The 18,405-nt window shown below is 42.6% G+C and overlaps 2 protein-coding genes and 3 non-coding genes across 9 annotated transcripts in view; all 5 read left to right on the top strand.

The window, feature by feature from the left end:
* Positions 1–12,899, top strand: part of LOC139561433 (piggyBac transposable element-derived protein 4-like) — a 68,296-nt gene extending 55,397 nt beyond the window's left edge. Inside the window, exon 14 of the mRNA XM_071378519.1 lies at positions 12,755–12,899. The gene's annotated coding sequence lies outside the window, so the exon portion shown is untranslated. The remainder of the gene's footprint in view (positions 1–12,754) is intronic.
* Positions 1–18,405, top strand: part of LOC139561434 (uncharacterized) — a 50,057-nt gene that overhangs the window by 29,278 nt on the left and 2,374 nt on the right. The window contains exons 1-6 of one of the 5 annotated variants that reach the window (XR_011672132.1): positions 2,276–2,405; positions 5,692–5,741; positions 5,990–6,783; positions 7,121–10,738; positions 11,459–11,517; positions 11,771–11,804. Coding sequence is in view for 4 of the 5 variants with exons in the window: in XM_071378524.1 (XP_071234625.1) it covers positions 11,774–11,804 (31 nt within the window). In the remaining variant the exon portion in view is untranslated. Of the gene's footprint in view, positions 1–2,275; positions 2,406–5,691; positions 5,742–5,989; positions 6,784–7,120; positions 10,739–11,458; positions 11,518–11,770; positions 11,805–18,405 lie in introns of those variants that run through there. The other 4 variants (XM_071378523.1, XM_071378524.1, XM_071378525.1 and 1 more) reach the window with 4 other exon arrangements.
* On the top strand, positions 10,906–11,032 carry LOC139561978 (small nucleolar RNA SNORD22). Its single transcript, XR_011672287.1, has one exon. It is a non-coding gene; the product is annotated as a small nucleolar RNA SNORD22 (small nucleolar RNA).
* On the top strand, positions 11,553–11,627 carry LOC139561974 (small nucleolar RNA SNORD31). Its single transcript, XR_011672283.1, has one exon. It is a non-coding gene; the product is annotated as a small nucleolar RNA SNORD31 (small nucleolar RNA).
* On the top strand, positions 12,611–12,684 carry LOC139561969 (small nucleolar RNA SNORD31). Its single transcript, XR_011672278.1, has one exon. It is a non-coding gene; the product is annotated as a small nucleolar RNA SNORD31 (small nucleolar RNA).

The raw sequence follows: 18,405 nt of genomic DNA on the forward strand, positions 1-18,405 counted from the left end.
ATATGGCACCGATCACATTTTCCTGTGGAGCATAAATTGGCTTTTAGGAGATTCTACATTTTCTGAGATCCGTTACCTTGACCATTATAGCAGGGGCTTTAAATTTCAGTACAAATGCTTCAATTCTGTGACGTTAGCTGATATCAGAAAAAGGTTTACGCCTGAATTTACCACAGATCTTGTTTTCAGTGTTGATGTCAAAACATTTTCCCATAGGATTTGTCCAACGAACCGTGGCGGAGTTGGTGCCTACCAAAAAAGATGCCATTTCTATAGCAGCTGGGTCTGGTCTACCTAGTTAATTGAATACAACACATTTTCCAGCGAATGGTAGTCCCGCTTCCCATCCTTCTCAAATCTCATTGTGGTGTTTTTGTGTGATGTATTGTCTCCACCTTCTTGCCCTGTGTGCTGTTGTCTGTGCCCAATAATGTTTGTACCATGTGTTGCTGCCTTGCTATGTTCTCTTAGGTCTCTCTTTATGTAGTGTGGTGATGTGTGTTTTGTCATATATTTATATTGTATTTATTTTTAATCCCAGGCCCCGTCCTAGGCCCCGTCCCCTCTCGAGGCCTTTTGGTATCCATCATTGTGTTCTGAACTGACTTGCCTAGTTAAAGGTTAATTAAAAAAATCAGCGCACACTTTTTCTACAACTATCCTCTTCTAGTTAGTAGGAAACAAAACCTGTATCTCTCTAGTGGTGAACTGGGATAGTGCAGCAGAACACTCCTGGATAGAATACCTGTATGTCTCTAGTGGTGAACTGGGATAGTGCAGCAGAACACTCCTGGATAGAATACCTGTATGTCTCTAGTGGTGAACTGGGATAGTGCAGCAGAATGCAACTGTCCTATAATCTTTGCCATAAAATGGTTCGGGAAACATTTGATCAGGAATTAAGACTATTAGTGTATGCGATAATGTATATAAAAAATAAGATTATTGTTATAAAATGCCTTTTATCACTCAGATGGGTGGTATTTTCTGTGGCATTAAAAAGGTTTTAGTCTGACATTGGACATGGTGCCAAACAACCTTTCACCTGACTGATGCATGCTTTCATTAAAGGACAATTCCACCCAAAAACGGTCTTTTGGTATTTGCAAAATGCATCATATGGGGATTTCTGTATTTTGAAAGTTACATATCTTGAGAACTTGATTGTTGACAAGCAAAACATTTTGGGACTATGTTACAACGGACTAATGAAACAAATACCAAAAGATCGTTTTTGGATGGAGTTTTCCGTCAACTGGTTTCTAGAACTCCCTGGAAAACTGTATTTTATGGTATTATTCTGTAGTGATGAAATTAAAACTGTGTTTTATTAGGATCCCCATTAGCTGTTGCAAAAGCAGCAGCTACTCTTCCTAGGGTCCACATGAAACATTTAACATAATACAGAATGACATAATACAGAACATCATTAGACAAGAACAGCGCAAGAACAGAACTACATACATTTTTAAAAAGGCACGCATAGCCTACATTTCAATGCATACACACAAACTATCAAATCGGTTGATCTGGATAAACTCATTGTGGTATTTTGTGGTATTTATAGCCACAGTGATTAATTGTACAGGACAAGTGTCCAAGAAGACTAAGAAGCTGGATATCATTATATCTTCTGCAACTCTTTTGCACACCAGTATCACGACTTTACACACCATCATCTGCCCATCTATCACTCCAGTGTTAATCTGCAAATTTGTAATTACTTTGCTACTATGGCCTATTTATTGCCTTACCTCCTTATGCCATTTGCACACACTGTATATAGACTTTCTTTTTTCTCCTATTGTGTTATTGACTGTACGTTTGTTTATTCCATGTGTAACTCTGTGTTGTTGTCTGTGTCACACTGCTTGGCTTTATCTTGGCCAGGTCGCAGTTGTAAATGAGAACTTGTTCTCAACTGGCCTACCTGGTTAAATAAAGGTGAAATAGCTAAAAAATAATAATAAAAAAAGCCAGAGAAGATTTTGCCGAGCAGGACTACAAGGACTTTTGTCACCAGGAAATGTCCTGCCCTCACAGGAGGATTCTGAGGCTGTGTTGGACCTGATTAGAAGGAGGTTTTTACAGAAAAGCAGGTTGATTTTATTTAGTTAATTTCTTTTTTGGTAGTTTGTATGATATTTTATTTATTTTTACCCAAATGTTTTCCTTTTTTGGGATCCTTATTATCCACCCGCACAGTAGGTGGCGGAATGCACATTTAATTGTTGCGAACGCCATTATACCATAGAAGAAGGAGGAGGAGGAGGAGGGACAGCGACATCTGGTCATTCAAGGGTTTTCATTCCAGTGAGCGGGTTGTTGTGGTTTCTCCTCTGTGTGTAAACTTTATTTTACTCCTTTCAAGATGCCGATGACTCGGTAGAGAATATGCATCTCAGGTAAGCTGCATATTACTGAAATGTCTGCCATGCATGGTACAATGACTCACTCTGCTGCAGTAAAACGATACAAACGTTAGTTTGCCAACTGGCTAGTTTGGTGGTTTTTGTTATCACCTAGCTTACCACGTGCCATGTTGGTGTTAGCTAGTAGAATAGCTTTCCAGTTAGGAGTGACTGCACCATCACTCTCTTACCGAACCAGCCTTTGAAGAAGAAACTTACCTTATTCTGAGTAGCATTTGGCCCCTGATTCGACTGTCGTTGCTGCGCTAATGGCAACGTATTCTCAAGTGTACTACTGATTAACATTGATCTGGTCAAAAGTAGTAACGTCAAACGGTATTGGAAATAAAGTTCCATTTCCGACGCTACCGGTATCGGGTTCTATATGCCTGCACGTTGTCTGTGCCCAATAATGTTTGTACCATGTTTTATGCTGCTGCCATGTTGGTAACATGTTTTGTGCTGTCTAATTTTCAGGGTAAGTTGCTAGAGGCAGGTTGATGTGACGCAGAATATACAATAACGTTACTCAAATTGATTTGTCGTTTGTTCAGGTACAGACTCCCACTCTTTTCTGTACAATTTTGATTGAGACATGTTGGTTGATGTAAGTTCTGTTCAAGATCAAACATTCGTGACCAACTATATTAATTTGGCTTGTCGAACCCGTACTAATGATGATGATGATGCTGCAGTCAGCCAATAATGATTTCCAATTTGCTGAAATTGCTGCTGCCTGTGCACGAGCTGAGAGCCTGCTGGTGACCTAACTCACAATGCATTTTTGCAGCCAGACACGTGTGTTGTGACTGAGTGTGTGACAGGGAAAATGCGTACATTATAGCTTTGAGTCAATTTTCAGAAGTTGCTTTAAGTTCCAAATACATTTTTAAAAGTAGCTACATTTCTTGCTAGGTGCTGACTGAAAAAAATTAAGTTGCCAGGGTAGTCTGAAGAGTTGCTAAATCCAGCAACAAAATTGCTAAATTGGCATCACTTGGTGTGGTGTCTCTTGTGTTTTGTCCAAAATATTAAAATAAAACAAATCCCAGCTCCCCTTCCCCAGGAGTCTTTTTGGTAGGCCGTCATAGTAAATACGAATTTGTTCTTAGCTGACTTGCCTACTTAAATAAAATAAACATTGCTCTGGTCAAAAGTTGTAACGTAAGCTAACTTAAACTAACTCACTTTTGTACGTCACGCTGGTCCGTACAATTGACCTTATTTTAGCGCCCAAAAAAACGTGATACTTCCAGATCAACTATAATATCAATACCATTTGTAAAGCACAATTTCTCCCCTTTCCAACAAAATCAATGACGAGCCCTTCATGATGCCCACCTCTGCATGATTCAAGAAGGCAATGAGCTCTGTTGGGTCTTTTTAAAAATGGCGGGTGGGGAAGCTAAACCTATTGCGTGACACGGACCCAAGCACGTGCACCATGTGCATAAATGTATTATGTGCCCCCACACCAGACTCGATCACCACACCAGGTTAAAATATCAAAACAAACTCTGAACCAATTACATTAATTTGGGGACAGGTCGAAAAGCATTAAACATGAAGGGCAATTTAGCTAGCTTGCACTTTCTAGCTAATTTGTCCTGGGATATAAACATTGAGATATTTTACCTGAAATGCACAAGGTCCTCTACTCCGACAACTAATCCGCACATAAAACGGTCAACCGAAACGTTTCTGGTCATCTCTCCTCTTTCCAGGCTTTTTCATCTTTGAAGTTATATGGTGATTGGCATCTACACTTCCATAATATTACCACGACAACCAGCAACACAGCTCGTCTTTCAATCACCCACGTGGGTTTAACCAATGAGGAGATGGCACGTGTGTCCCTGCTTCTATAAACCAATGAGGAGATGGAAGAGGCAGGACTTGCATCGCGTCTCCGTCAGAAATAGGAATGACTGCTATTTGAGCCCTTGGCAACATAGACGCTCGTTGACGTGCGTGAGCACTGTCGGTGCAATAATTGAATAACATGGATTGCAACATTTATTTTGCACCACTCGCGCATCTGAAGCTAGCGGTGTAGTCAGGGTATGATGGTGAGGAGAGATGTCATGTGGGGAAACTTCTTTTTTCACTCGACCTGTCCAACTTATCACCTTATCGCCTTTAAAATGTAATTAAACCCTATGAAGAGTATATGTAATGTGCCTATTTGAAGGTTTGTTGAATTTGAATCAGGTTTTTAGGGCGGTGCCAAAGTGATCTTCAGAAGTGAACAGCGGCTTTTGAGTCATGATAGCTTGCAGTGATGATGCAAAAAATGACTAGGTATCCACCCGTATCCTGTCTCTTTCTTGTTTTCAAACGGTAAGGGAAGTGCTACACCTGTTGGAGAGAGGCTGTAAGACAGAATTAGTTGCTTTATGCGTGCTGTACGTTACGCCGTGACACGTCACGATGGAACATGCAGCGTCGGAGGGGTCCGTTTTTTTCAACTTTTCTCCAATACTATAGAGCCATTACCATGTCAATCAACGCTTGAATAGAAACGTATTTCAGACCCCAGATTTTGATGTCAACACAGTCAAATTAGTTTTCTTTGCAGCCTCTTTTGAATGTCGCGGTTACGCACATTTGTACAGAATGGGGTTAGCGTACGTTACACGGTATTGGAAATAAGGTTCCATTTGTGACGCTACCGGTATCGGGTTCTATATGCCTGCACGTTGTCTGTTCACAAATGGACCTCTGTAATTTTCCTCCTGCTTGTGTCCCGCTTCTCAGCCCTTCACCTTAAAGGGATACTTCAGGATTTTGGCAGAGGCCTTAATCTACTAACCAAATCAGTGGATACAATTTCTGTGTCCATTATGAGAGAAAATAAAGGTAGTTTCATAAGCGAATATTAACTAGCATTAGCACAGCTATGAAGTATATGGTTATCAGCTAGCATGCTAGAACATACCTGTAAGACTTCCAGTCATTGTGCTAGCTTTAGTGGGTAAGTGCACTTTGGGGTGGACGTTCGGGATGTGGTAAATGACTCATAAGTGACTGTCTGTAAATGATGATCCTCAAAGACAAGGATATGTCAGATTATTATAATTATTTTGTGAAGCTACTGTTTGATCTGATGGGCTCTATTTAAGAACCTTCTATCCTCTCACAGAAGCCAAACTATAACTAACATTAAATTGTGATTCTTTCTGTAGAATACCTGATTCCAGACCACGACACTGATGCGCTTTGTGAAAATCAAGGTTTCTCAATCAGAACACTAATAAAATGTTTGCCTTATATTCTCCAGGGTTTGAGTGCTGTGGTCAGTGGAATTGCAGCGTGGACTCCAACATACTGGTAAGTTGTGGTTCTGAAACTGTCCCAAATGGTGTGCTTTATAGTGCACTATTTTGACCAGAGCTTTAAGGGCCCTAGTCAGAAGTAGTGCACTAGAAAGGGAGGTCTTTCCCAGAATAACAGTCGTTCTCTGCAACCACATTGTAAACCTTTTTATGATCTCGTTTGTCTTAATTCCTGTTGATTTTAATTGACCTGACACCCTGCTGAGTAGTCTAGTGAATTGTCCTCTTTTTTTTGTTTTACAGTTGACTGTCCTGAAACAAGATGGGCTGTTTTTAAACCTCTACAGGATCAGTGTCCTGAAATCTGGACAGCTGCTGCTCAGTATGTGACTAGAAAGGCATTCTAAACAACAGCCAACTTTCCGGGACATCGACATGTCTTATATCGTCAACAAGCTTAAATGTTCGTTAATCTAACCGCAGTGTCTAATTTACAGTAGCTATTACAGCGGGACAAAATACCATGCTATTGTTTGGGGATAGTGCACAACAACAGAACACTTATCAATGCAACTTGATACATTCACCTCTGACATATTGGCTACACAACACGTCAATTAGCCTAATGAAGGTAAGCCACTGTTAGGCACCAATGAGACCAGCGGTGTTCACTTGATTGACAGAGTCTTGGTCCAAGGACCACCTATCATTTTGAAAGCGATCTAGCTAGATAGCCAATGAGCTGGGCTTTCCAGCAGCATGTGAACGCCTTTTGTACTACAAACAACCGTCATGCTAGAGCTGTGGGCAACAGTGTTCATTCTCTGGTGAAAGCAAACAGGACTCACGGTGGTTAATGATACGCAGTGGTTCGTTCTCTTCTACAAACTTTTCTCAAAACTAAAAAACGAAAACATGGCTACTACTAGTGGAAAAGCTACATCGAAGTCAAAGTTCACAAATTTGGATGAGAACATTGCAGAAATTGACTGGGAGAGTGACACAGAACTAATGGATGAGGACTCCATGAGTGAGTACAGTTTTGATTCCAGTGAGGAAGAAATGTTTTTGGAAGGAGAAGATCCACTTTTAGATCAGTAAGTAAATTAGGTTTTTTTGCTTCTCATGCTAATGCAGATGTTTAAATGGTTGCATATTCATTTGAGATATTTCTATATAGCTATAGGCATACAATGTATTAGCATAGGCCAAGTGTATTTTCTGTTGGCTATGACATGCTGTTGTTTTTGAGTGTCTTATTGCCTTTTGGTCCACATATTTCATCATAGTGATTGTGTTCCCCATACTCTATATAATATAGATGAGTGTTGTGTATTGATGCAGTGCTCACTCCCTGCTAAAATAAAAGTTAAATAAAATAAGTAATAGGAAACTTGAGTTCTAAACATTTAATTTATATTTTGTCCTCAATAGAGGTAGAGACTCCGATGACCTCTGGGAGCCATCTCCAAAGAAACCACATTCAAGTCCATCCCACACTCATTCAAACATAGGAACTGGTTCCTCCAGTCTGACCCCTGCTGCTGTCTCTGGCTCCACAGCCACCCGGCTATCTAGAGGTGTTATGAGTCCAGACCAGAAGCGGAGGAGGGCCAGTGTACCAGCGGCAACTACCACCGAGGGAGAGGACCGTTGGCGCACTGTGCTAGAGGATGATGTAGAGCCACTTCGACCAACATTTCGACCTAAAAGGCAGCCAGGACCTCAGCTGGACATGACTGGAAAGTACAGCCCCCTTAATCTTTTCCAGATGTTTTTCTCCTTGTCAGTTCTTGATTTGCTGGTGTCGAACACCAACAAGTATGGGGCTAAGAAGCAAGCAGGCAAAAAAAAGGCATGGAAGCCCATTTCCATCCAAGACCTGTACTGTTACATCTCACTTGTCATTTATATGGGGATTGTGAAGTTGAAAAGATTGACAGACTACTGGAGAAGCTCAAGACTCTACCAACTGCCTTTCCCTGCAACTATCATGTCTTGTAAGAGGTTTCTGACCGTCTCGCAGGCGCTTCATATTAGTGACCCACAAGCTGACGACAACAATGACAAGAAGAAGGGCACAGCAAGCTTTGATAGGCTCTGCAAAATCAAACCTCTCTACTCCAGCATTGTTGAGGCCTGCAAGACCCATTTTCAGCCTTCCCAGAACCTGTCCATCGATGAGAGGATGGTAGCCTCAAAGGCCAGAATTGGCATCAAACAATATATGCCTAACAAGCCAACAAGATGGGGTTACAAGGTGTTTGTTTTGGCAGATTCTGCATGTGCCTACACTTGGAATTTCTTTGTGTATGAGGGGAAGTCCATCTCAGCCACCGGTATGGGACTTGGTTATGATTCCGTTATGAAATTATTGGATTTTCCACTGCTAGGGACGGGCTATAAACTGTTTGTGGATAACTTTTACACAAGCGCTACCCTGTTTATAGACCTGAGGAAGCTGAATGTATGGTCTTGTGGAACCATTCGTCCCAACGGAGTGGGTTTTCCCAAAACAAAAGTAAACGACATGCCTAAGAGGGCTGAAAGGGGTACCATACGATGGATTCGTAAAGATGACCTGCTCTTTGTGAAGTGGATGGATGCCAGAGAGGTGGTCATGTGCTCCAGTATCCATAAATCGTACAGTGGCGATCACATCCGCAGGCGTGCGAAGGACGCTAATGGGACATGGACCAAGAAAGATGTCCCCGTTCCAGCTGCTGTGAAGGATTACAATAAGAGCATGGGAGGTGTGGACCTGTCAGACGCTCTGATAGGCTACTACAATGTTCTCCACAAGACAATGAAATGGTACAAGACATTGTTTTATCACTTCATCGACATTGCTGTGGTGAATGCATTCATCCTCCAGAAGGAAAAGGCTAAGATCTGTGGACAGACCCCCATGACACAGCTAGCCTTCAGAGAGCTGCTCATCCAGGAGCTTGCTGACTACGGCACAAAGTCCACTGCAGCACCTTCTGTCCCCTCTACCTCTGTCCCCTCTACCTCTGTCCCCTCTACTCCTGCCTCCAGTGATGTTCACCTGCCAAAATACATCACTGCAGACCTGAATGTGCCTCGGGGCCAAAAGGGTACAGTAGGGAGGCGTTGTTGTACTCTGTGCAAAATGAAATCTCCCATCACCTGCACTACTTGTGCTGTTACCCTCTGCTTTACAGCAGAGAGAGACTGCTATGGGCCTTGGCATCAGCAGCTCAATCTGGTCTAGAGGTGTTACCCTCTGCTTTACAACAGAGAGAGACTGCTAAGGGCCTTGGCATCAGCAGCTCAATCTGGTGTAGAGGTGTTACCCTCTGCTTTACAACAGAGAGAGACTGCTATGGGCCTTGGCATCAGCAGCTCAATCTGGTGTAGAGGTGTTACCCTCTGCTTTACAACAGAGAGAGACTGCTATGGGCCTTGGCATCAGCAGCTCAATCTGGTGTAGAGGTGTTACCCTCTGCTTTACAACAGAGAGAGACTGCTATGGGCCTTGGCATCAGCAGCTCAATCTGGTGTAGAGGTGTTACCCTGTGCTTTACAGCAGAGAGAGACTGCTATGGGCCTTGGCATCAGCAGCTCAATCTGGTGTAGAGGTGTTACCCTCTGCTTTACAACAGAGAGAGACTGCTATGGGCCTTGGCATCAGCAGCTCAATCTGGTGTAGAGGTGTTACCCTCTGCTTTACAACAGAGAGAGACTGCTATGGGCCTTGGCATCAGCAGCTCAATCTGGTGTAGAGGTGTTACCCTCTGCTTTACAACAGAGAGAGACTGCTATGGGCCTTGGCATCAGCAGCTCAATCTGGTGTAGAGGTGTTACCCTGTGCTTTACAGCAGAGAGAGACTGCTATGGGCCTTGGCATCAGCAGCTCAATCTGGTGTAGAGGTGTTACCCTCTGCTTTACAACAGAGAGAGACTGCTATGGGCCTTGGCATCAGCAGCTCAATCTGGTGTAGAGGTGTTACCCTCTGCTTTACAGCAGAGAGAGACTGCTATGGGCCTTGGCATCAGCAGCTCAATCTGGTGTAGAGGACTGTGGGTGTTCTGAATACTCTAATTGTAAATAGTAGTTTTTTCTCCCACTCAGTTTGTGGTGTGTAAACTTCTGACATTAGATCAGTGTTGGCTGCTAATGTGGCTGTTTATCTTAAATCACTTCTGTGTTTTGGGAGGCATTGGTTCAGCGTTCTCGTCGCGTCTCCTGTTAGTAACTTTTGTGTAGGGATGCTAATGATCCAGTACGTATGACATTCCTGGGAGTGTGTTAACTTTATTATTAAAGCATTTTAGTATGTTCTCTATACTTTCAGTACTTTCAAATGGACCAATTTGTCCACTTGGGTACATTTGGGAAAACTCGTGAGGGACACCTGGGAAACTTCATACCAAATATTATGTAGCTCTCTCATTCTTGAATGTAACTTTGCACACACATTGTTACCCTGTTGTGGACAACAAAAAATATTGAAAACCAATGTTTTTTTTGTTTTTATCTTTTACTATGGTGTTATATTCTCCTGCATTATTCTCACCCCTCCACAGACTTATAAGTGGTTAATTTAAAATAGTATCAATAATCAGCATATCCTTTCTTCAGGTCTAGCTATGCAGGTATGGATCCATCCAGTCTAAATGGATATTTTAACACCAGTCTTTAATTTGTCCTTAAAGGGGTAGTTCAACGTTCAGTGTGAAGTTTGATTTCCTTTTTAAATATTATTTTATTGTTATGTACATAACACTTCCATACAACTTTTACTTGTACAGTTTAGCTGAGCGCAACAGTTTGAGGGATCCCGTCCTTCTGCTGAACATGATGAATATTCTCTTTGGATCTCGTTCGTCTGAATTCATGTTGACAAAAGGAATAGCTGACTTCAGCAGAGGGCTACGTAACCTGTCATAAAGGCTACATATGTTATGTCTAACCCCCTCCATGTGCCTGCCTGGTGTCTGGTCCCCAACAAGACATTATCTTTAAGCTTTTGTCTTAGGTTTCCTCAGTATGTGGCTGAACAAGGAGCCGTGATGCAAACTAGACTGGTGAGTTTTGGTTTATGAGTACGTTCGGTAATTGTCACGGGAAATGAATCTCTAGTCCTTGTATCTTAACCAGAGCCTCTTCCTTAGCCGCAATCTATAACCAGTCTAGTGTTAACTCACTGCAAACGAGTGAACAGTTGATGTTTGGTAGTCGTGGTGACTCTGGCTCCTAGTGATGACACCCGCACGCGTCTTACGCCCTGTGTCGACGACAGAACCTGCAAAGGTGGACCCACTGGCGTTGCCAGGGCAACACGGGGACAGCTGGTTGGGGTTACCAACTGTCTGATGGGACCAGAGACTCACACACAATATCATTTGGCTTTGCATTGTCGATCCAAGATGGCTGCCATTTGATTTAATATCAAGAAGTAGATGGAGAATCATTCATGAAATGCTAGTAGCAGCACAAGTGACTGGGGTGGATGGGCCACTCAGGCTGTAGTCAGTTTTCTTGCGGTACCATCAATACAGTTTAAGCAGGATTGAAGTTAGAATACTGACTTCCAAATAACTTGTGTCCTGATGTAGTACAGGTCCCTTGTCAGCACTTTCCCATATTTAGTCTCTCAGGGTGGTAGTGCTGGTCTGGGATCAGTTGTCTTTTAGATAGTCGTTTTACCTCCCCAGCTGATTGGTTACCCCTCTGATCTATCAGACAATATAACAGTCTTTAATGTAGTGCTGTTCAGCATGTTTATTTAGACTCCTCTCCTTCAGGTCCTGATGGTGGTACCAGACTGGTCACTAGAAGATGCCTGTTACTGAACTACCACAAGGTGTGTATGATCGACTTTACTTCTGTCCTTTATAATGTAGAAGTGATGATTTCCTGTTACCGCCCCAGTCTGATGTTAAGCTGACTGATTGGTTAGTGAACTGATCTACACTATAGCAGTGAGTTCTGGTCCTGGGGACCCAGAGGAGTGGTGGGTCACCAGGATTAGATAATGCTGTGCTGTAGACTGATCTAACGTCTGACCACTAGTTCTTACAATATCACTTAATTATCCCTCAACTCTCCTCCCCAAGTTGATGTCCTTGTGGGTCTTCAGTCTTCAGGAAGGTGTGTAATATTGTGTTTTTACAGCATCTTCACTCACTGACCTTTCACCTCTTGCACTTGCTACAAACTCCATTTACCTTCTACCTACTCATTAACATATCTGAGGGAACTACAATTCCCATGAACGCTTAACTACAGCTCACACCCACCACATGGAACATTCTGGAATGCTGTATGTGATGAACTTCTGTCTTGACAGTTGGTTGGCTTCTGTCCGGTGCTCTGTGGCTGGCATCAACGCAGGTTTCCCATCAGGCATCCTGTGGGTTGGGCAGACACTGACAAGCCTGCTCTCATTGCCTGGGGCAGGAGTAAGGTGGGCTGCCTGCCTGGAGGGAAGGTGACTGGGTGGGGGCTTGATCCCAGACCCTGGACCACTGGCTGGATGGCTGCAATGACTGAACTAGACACTCCTGATCTGGTTTCAGAATGCTCTGAATGTAGTCTAGTAAAATAAGATTGGGATTATTTGGTTTTAAAACTGTTCTGTCTCTTTAGATCTCGTTGGCTGCTGAAGCGAAGTATAAGGAAGATGTTCTTAATGTAATGTTGCATGTTCCTCTTTATTTTTGGTATTTTATGTAACTTTTTAACTAGGCAAGTCAGTTAAGAACTTAATTACAATGACAGCCTAGGAACAGTGGGTTTAACTGCCTTGTTCAGGTGCAGATCGACAGATTTTTACCTTGTCAGGTCGAGGATTTGATCTAGCAAACCTTTCGGTTACTGGCCCAACTCTCTAACCACTAGGCTACCTGCCGCCTCGTTCATCACACTGACCCATGCAATTTGTTATAAACTACATACTCTGACGTGATGAGTCATCATTACCGCCCCAGTCTGATGTAACGCTGACTGATTGGTTACTCTCTGATCAAGTCATCTCATACCTTGTGTATTAGTCCCAACAGTATCACCAGGGTTTAATTCTCACCCTATTTTCCCTCTAGCTCTCCTGTTGTACACCGGGAAGCCCTCTTGCACTCCTGTTTGGTCAGCAAGGAAGTGGGACGTCTCGTTGGAACTGGGGAAAACCAGGCCAAGTCAATTCAACCCAGTGACTGTTTTGATGTATAAATAAATCTACAAATTAATGCTCGTTGTATTTTTCGTTCTTGGTGGTAGTAAATCAGACTTGGTGAATTTGGCCATTTTGAATGAACCATGTGGTCTGAAATCAATACTGAACAATGTGACATTTCCTTCATATCATTATGTAGTTATTCTAGGTGGTTATAAACATGCACACGTTACGGGGATTGACATTGTTCACTGGCTATAGAAAGTTGACTGAATTATTTTAAGCCGTTGTGTTTTTGGGAGGAATTTATTGTGAGATGCATGTTTCGTCATGGAGTGTACTTTCACGATACGGTGGGACAATTTTATAGCAAATATATGGAACAGACTTGGTTTACACTGATATCAAAACCGCTAAAGATGGTGGCTAAATAAAGCGTTAATTCAAAGTAAATTCCGGTATATTTAACGGGTGGTATCATGGACATTAATGTGCCAGCTTGTAGTCCCGAAATCCCCCCAAATGAGTAACCTCTGGTTCTTTCAACCATACCTACGGTGGACACAATCGGGTTTTTTAACCCCATCTGTTGGCCGTGAAGCACAGTGGTAGAGACTTTGGGCTCACTATAAGGTATGAGCGTTTGCGCTTGAGGCTAGTTTCCCGGACACAGATTGAGCCTTATCCGGGACTGCATTTATATTAAAATTTTGGTGAATAACAGGAGAAAAAAGCCGTCCTGTACAGTTCATATTGTGTGCCGTTTAGTACTGGTCTGCGTCACACCAGTCATATGGCACCGATCATATTTTCCTGCAAGCATAAATTGGCTTTTAGGAGATTCTACATTTTCTGAGATCCGTTAACGTGACCATTATAGCAGGGGCTTTTAATTTCAGTACAAATGCTTCAATTGTGTGACCGTTAGCTGATCTCAGAAAAAGGTTTACGCCTGAATTTACCACAGATCTTGTTTTCAGTGTTGATGTCAAAACATTTCCCCATAGGATTTGTCCAATGAACCGTGGCGGAGTTGGTGCCCAACAAGATGCCATTACTAACTGCTCTCTATAGCAGCTGGGTCTGGTCTACCTAGTTAATTGAATGCAACACATTTTCCAGCGAATGATAGTCCCGCTTCCCATCCGTCTCAAACCTCATTGTGGCATTTTTGTGTGATGTATTGTCTCCACCTTCTTGCCTTTTGTGCTGTCGTCTGTGGCCACTAATGTTTGTACCATGTTTTGTGCTGCTACCATGTATTGTTGCTACTATGATGTGTTGTGTTGCTGCCTTGCTATGTTCTCTTAGGTCTCTCTTTATGTACTGTATTTATTTTGAATCTCAGGCTCCGTCCCCGCAGGACGCCATTCGCCTTTTGGTAGCCGTCATTGTAAATAAGAATTTGTTCTTCACTGACTTGCCTTGTTAAATAAAAAAATCAGCGCACCCTTTTTCTACATCTATCCTCTTCTAGTTAGTAGGATAGAATACCTGTATGTTTCTAGTGGTGAACTGGGATAGTGCAGCAGAACACCACTGGATAGAATACCTGTATGTCTCTAGTGGTGAACTGGGATAGTGCAGCAGAACACCACTGGATAGAATACCTGTATGTCTCTAGTGGTGAACTGGGATAGTGCAGCAGAACACCACTGGATAGAATACCTGTATGTCTCTAGTGGTGAACTGGGATAGTGCAGCAGAACACGCCTGGATAGAATACCTGTATGTCTCTAGTGGTGAACTGGGATAGTGCAGCAGAACACCACTGGATAGAATACCTGTATGTCTCTAGTGGTGAACTGGGATAGTGCAGCAGAACACCACTGGATAGAATACCTGTATGTCTCTAGTGGTGAACTGGGAGAGTGCAGCAGAACACCACTGGATAGAATACCTGTATGTCTCTAGTGGTGAACTGGGATAGTGCAGCAGAACACCACTGGATAGAATACCTGTATGTCTCTAGTGGTGAACTGGGAGAGTGCAGCAGAACACCACTGGATAGAATACCTGTATGTCTCTGGTGAACTGGGATAGTGCAGCAGAACACCACTGGATAGAATACCTGTATGTCTCTAGTGGTGAACTGGGAGAGTGCAGCAGAACACCACTGGATAGAATACCTGTATGTCTCTAGTGGTGAACTGGGATAGTGCAGCAGAACACGCCTGGATAGAATACCTGTATGTCTCTAGTGGTGAACTGGGATAGTGCAGCAGAACACCACTGGATAGAATACCTGTATGTCTCTAGTGGCGAACTGGGATAGTGCAGCAGAACACCACTGGATAGAATACCTGTATGTCTCTAGTGGTGAACGTTTTCCTTCAACTGGTTTCTAGAACTCCCTGGAAAACTGTATTTTATGGTATTATTCTGTAGTGATGAAATTAAAACCTTTTCAAGACATGAAGTCAAACCGTTACACACCAACACTAACCATGGTGGGGTGACTGAATTTAATATACAGTTATACACCAACACTAACTATGGTGGGGTGACTGAATTTAATATAGTTATACACCAACACTAACCATGGTGGGGTGACTGAATTTAATATACAGTTACACATCAACACTAACCATGGTGGGGTGACTGAATTTAATATAGTTATACACCAACACTAACTATGGTGGGGTGACTGAATTTAATATAGTTATACACCAACACTAACCATGGTGGGGTGACTGAATTTAATATACAGTTACACATCAACACTAACCATGGTGGGGTGACTGAATTTAATATACAGTTATACACCAACACTAACCATGGTGGGGTGACTGAATTTAATATACAGTTATACACCAACACTAACCATGGTGGGGTGACTGAATTTAATATACAGTTACACACAAACTAACCATGGTGGGATGACTGAATTTAATATACAGTTACACATCAACACTAACCATGGTGGGGTGACTGAATTTAATATACAGTTATACACCAACACTAACCATGGTGGGGTAACTGAATTTAATATACAGTTATACACCAACACTAACCATGGTGGGGTGACTGAATTTAATATAGTTATACACCAACACTAACCATGGTGGGGTGACTGAATTTAATATACAGTTACACATCAACACTAACCATGGTGGGGTGACTGAATTTAATATAGTTATACACCAAAACTAACCATGGTGGGGTAACTGAATTTAATATACAGTTATACACCAACACTAACCATGGTGGGGTGACTGAATTTAATATACAGTTATACACCAAAACTAACCATGGTGGGGTGACTGAATTTAATATACAGTTATACACCAACACTAACCATGGTGGGGTGACTGAATTTAACAGTTACACACCAACACTAACCATGGTGGAGTGTTCTTCCAGCTGATCTTATCTGAGCTGGAGATTGCCCAGCATGCTCTGCTCCACTTCACCGGTGAGCGGAGCTACCACCTTTGATATTGATTAACTACAAATACCTCACAGCCTTTGTACCAATATCTGCTGCAGCCGAGAGGTTTTTGGGGCTCCAAGACTTCACAGCAGAAGTACTACAAGACTTTTGTCACCAGGAAATGTCCTGCCCTCACAGGAGGATTCTGTGGCTGTGTCGATTAGAATGAGGTTTTTACAGAAAAGCAGGTTGATTTTGTTTAGTTCATTTCTTTTTTGGTAGTTTGTGTGATATTTTATTTATTTTTACCCATATGTTATTTTTGGGGATCCTTATTATCCACCCACACAGTAGGTGGCGGAATGCACATTTAATTGTTGTGAACGCCATTATACCATAGAAGAAGAGAGAGAGACAGACAGACAGACTGCGGTCTAGACACCCTCAGGCAGTGATGCCAACTTAGCAATTTTGTTGCTATATTTAGCAACTTTTTTTTCAAACAGCACCTAAAAACAAATGTAGCTAATTTTAAAAATGTATTTGGAACTTGTGGCAACTTTTGAAAAATGACTCAAACGCTAAAACGCACATATTTTCCCTCTAAATGACACAAAACCGATTTTCTCTGTCACAACACACGTGCCTGGCTGCAAAAGTGCATTGTGAGTGACGTCAGCAGCAGGCCAGCAGCAATTTCAGCAAATTGCAAATCATTGTTGGCTGACTGCAGCAGCAGTAGTATGTGTTCGACGAGATCTTGAACAGAACTTACAACATCAATCAACATGTCTCAATCAAAATTGTACAGCCAGAAGTACAGAAAAGAGTGGGAGTCTGTACCTGAATTTAAAGGGTGGCTGAAGCCAGTAATTGGGGATGATTGTTGGGCATACTGTGCGTACTGCAAATCAGATATGCTTGCAAAAATGTATGCCATCAAAAAACATTGTGCTACAGCAAAACATATAAATAAATCAAAACCGTACAACCCCACAACGCAGTCTACATTACCACAGTTGGTTAAAAAAAGTGGATAACTGCAAAAGCTACTATGGCAATGGCCACTGCAGAGCATTGTTCGCTGCTAGCATGCGACCATTTAGGTATGGCTTGCAAAGTTGCCTTTTCAGATTCTGTGGCAGCAACAAACTTCCAAATGCACCACACCAAGTGCACAGCAATGATTAGGGGAATACTGGCTCCTTATTTTCTCCAAAGGGTAACATCAGATGTGGGGGATGAGAAGTTCAGTCTCCTTTTGGATGAGTCCACTGATGTCAGTGTCTCGAAATACCTGGGTGTGGTGATTCGGTATTTCAGTGCTAAAAAAGAACCGTTGTGTCCACATTTCTCAGGCTGGTTGTCTGGGAGGGTGGCGATGCCAGATCAATAGCAAAGGCGGTAGTTGAGTTTCTTGAGAAGTGCAACCTTAAAAAAGAGAATCTTCACAGTATTGGCACTAATAATGCATCTGTGACGACTGGGGTACACAACGGGGTGCACATGATTTTAAAGGTAGAATGTGCATTGCCCAATTTGGTACTCATCCGTGATGTGTGCCATTCTTTACAATTGGCGGTCTGTGCAGCATCCAAAGAAACAGGCGTGTTCTGCTGCACCAAAGAAACCATCCCTAGGAGTGTTGAGTACCTAATCAGGGAAACCTACAACTGGTTTTCCATTTCCCCAAAACGGCGCGAGGCGTACAAAGCAGTGTATGCCACCATTAATTGTGGCCAGAAACCCCTGCAGGTCACCAAAGTGTGTGCCACACGTTGGCTATCGATTGAGTCTGCGGTAACTCGTATATTGAGCCAGTGGGAAGAACTGAAACTCCACTTTGAGTTGACCAAGGGCAGTGAGCGTTGCTACATGGTGGATGTGCTCCACGCTATGTACATGGACAAGACCAACTATGTCTACCTGACATTCTTGAAATCAAGTTGTAGTGAAGTCATTTGAGGGAGAGCAAACAGATCCTGTCAAGCTTTTGGACAATCTGGTACACCTCTTAACATCAATTTGCAGCAGAGTAGTCAACCCTATGGCAAAAATGGATGTCCTGAATGATGCCATTGAAGGACATCTCAGTCCATCACCATACCTTCGGTACCTTTTCGAGAGCACGGTGTACCAACTCAATCTTGCGCCAGAGGACAAAAAGGTCATTCGGAGACGGTGCATCAACTACATTGTTGCTTTAA

This window comes from Salvelinus alpinus, chromosome 31 (genome assembly GCF_045679555.1).
Source record: "Salvelinus alpinus chromosome 31, SLU_Salpinus.1, whole genome shotgun sequence".
Classification (NCBI taxonomy): Eukaryota; Metazoa; Chordata; class Actinopteri; order Salmoniformes; family Salmonidae; genus Salvelinus; species Salvelinus alpinus.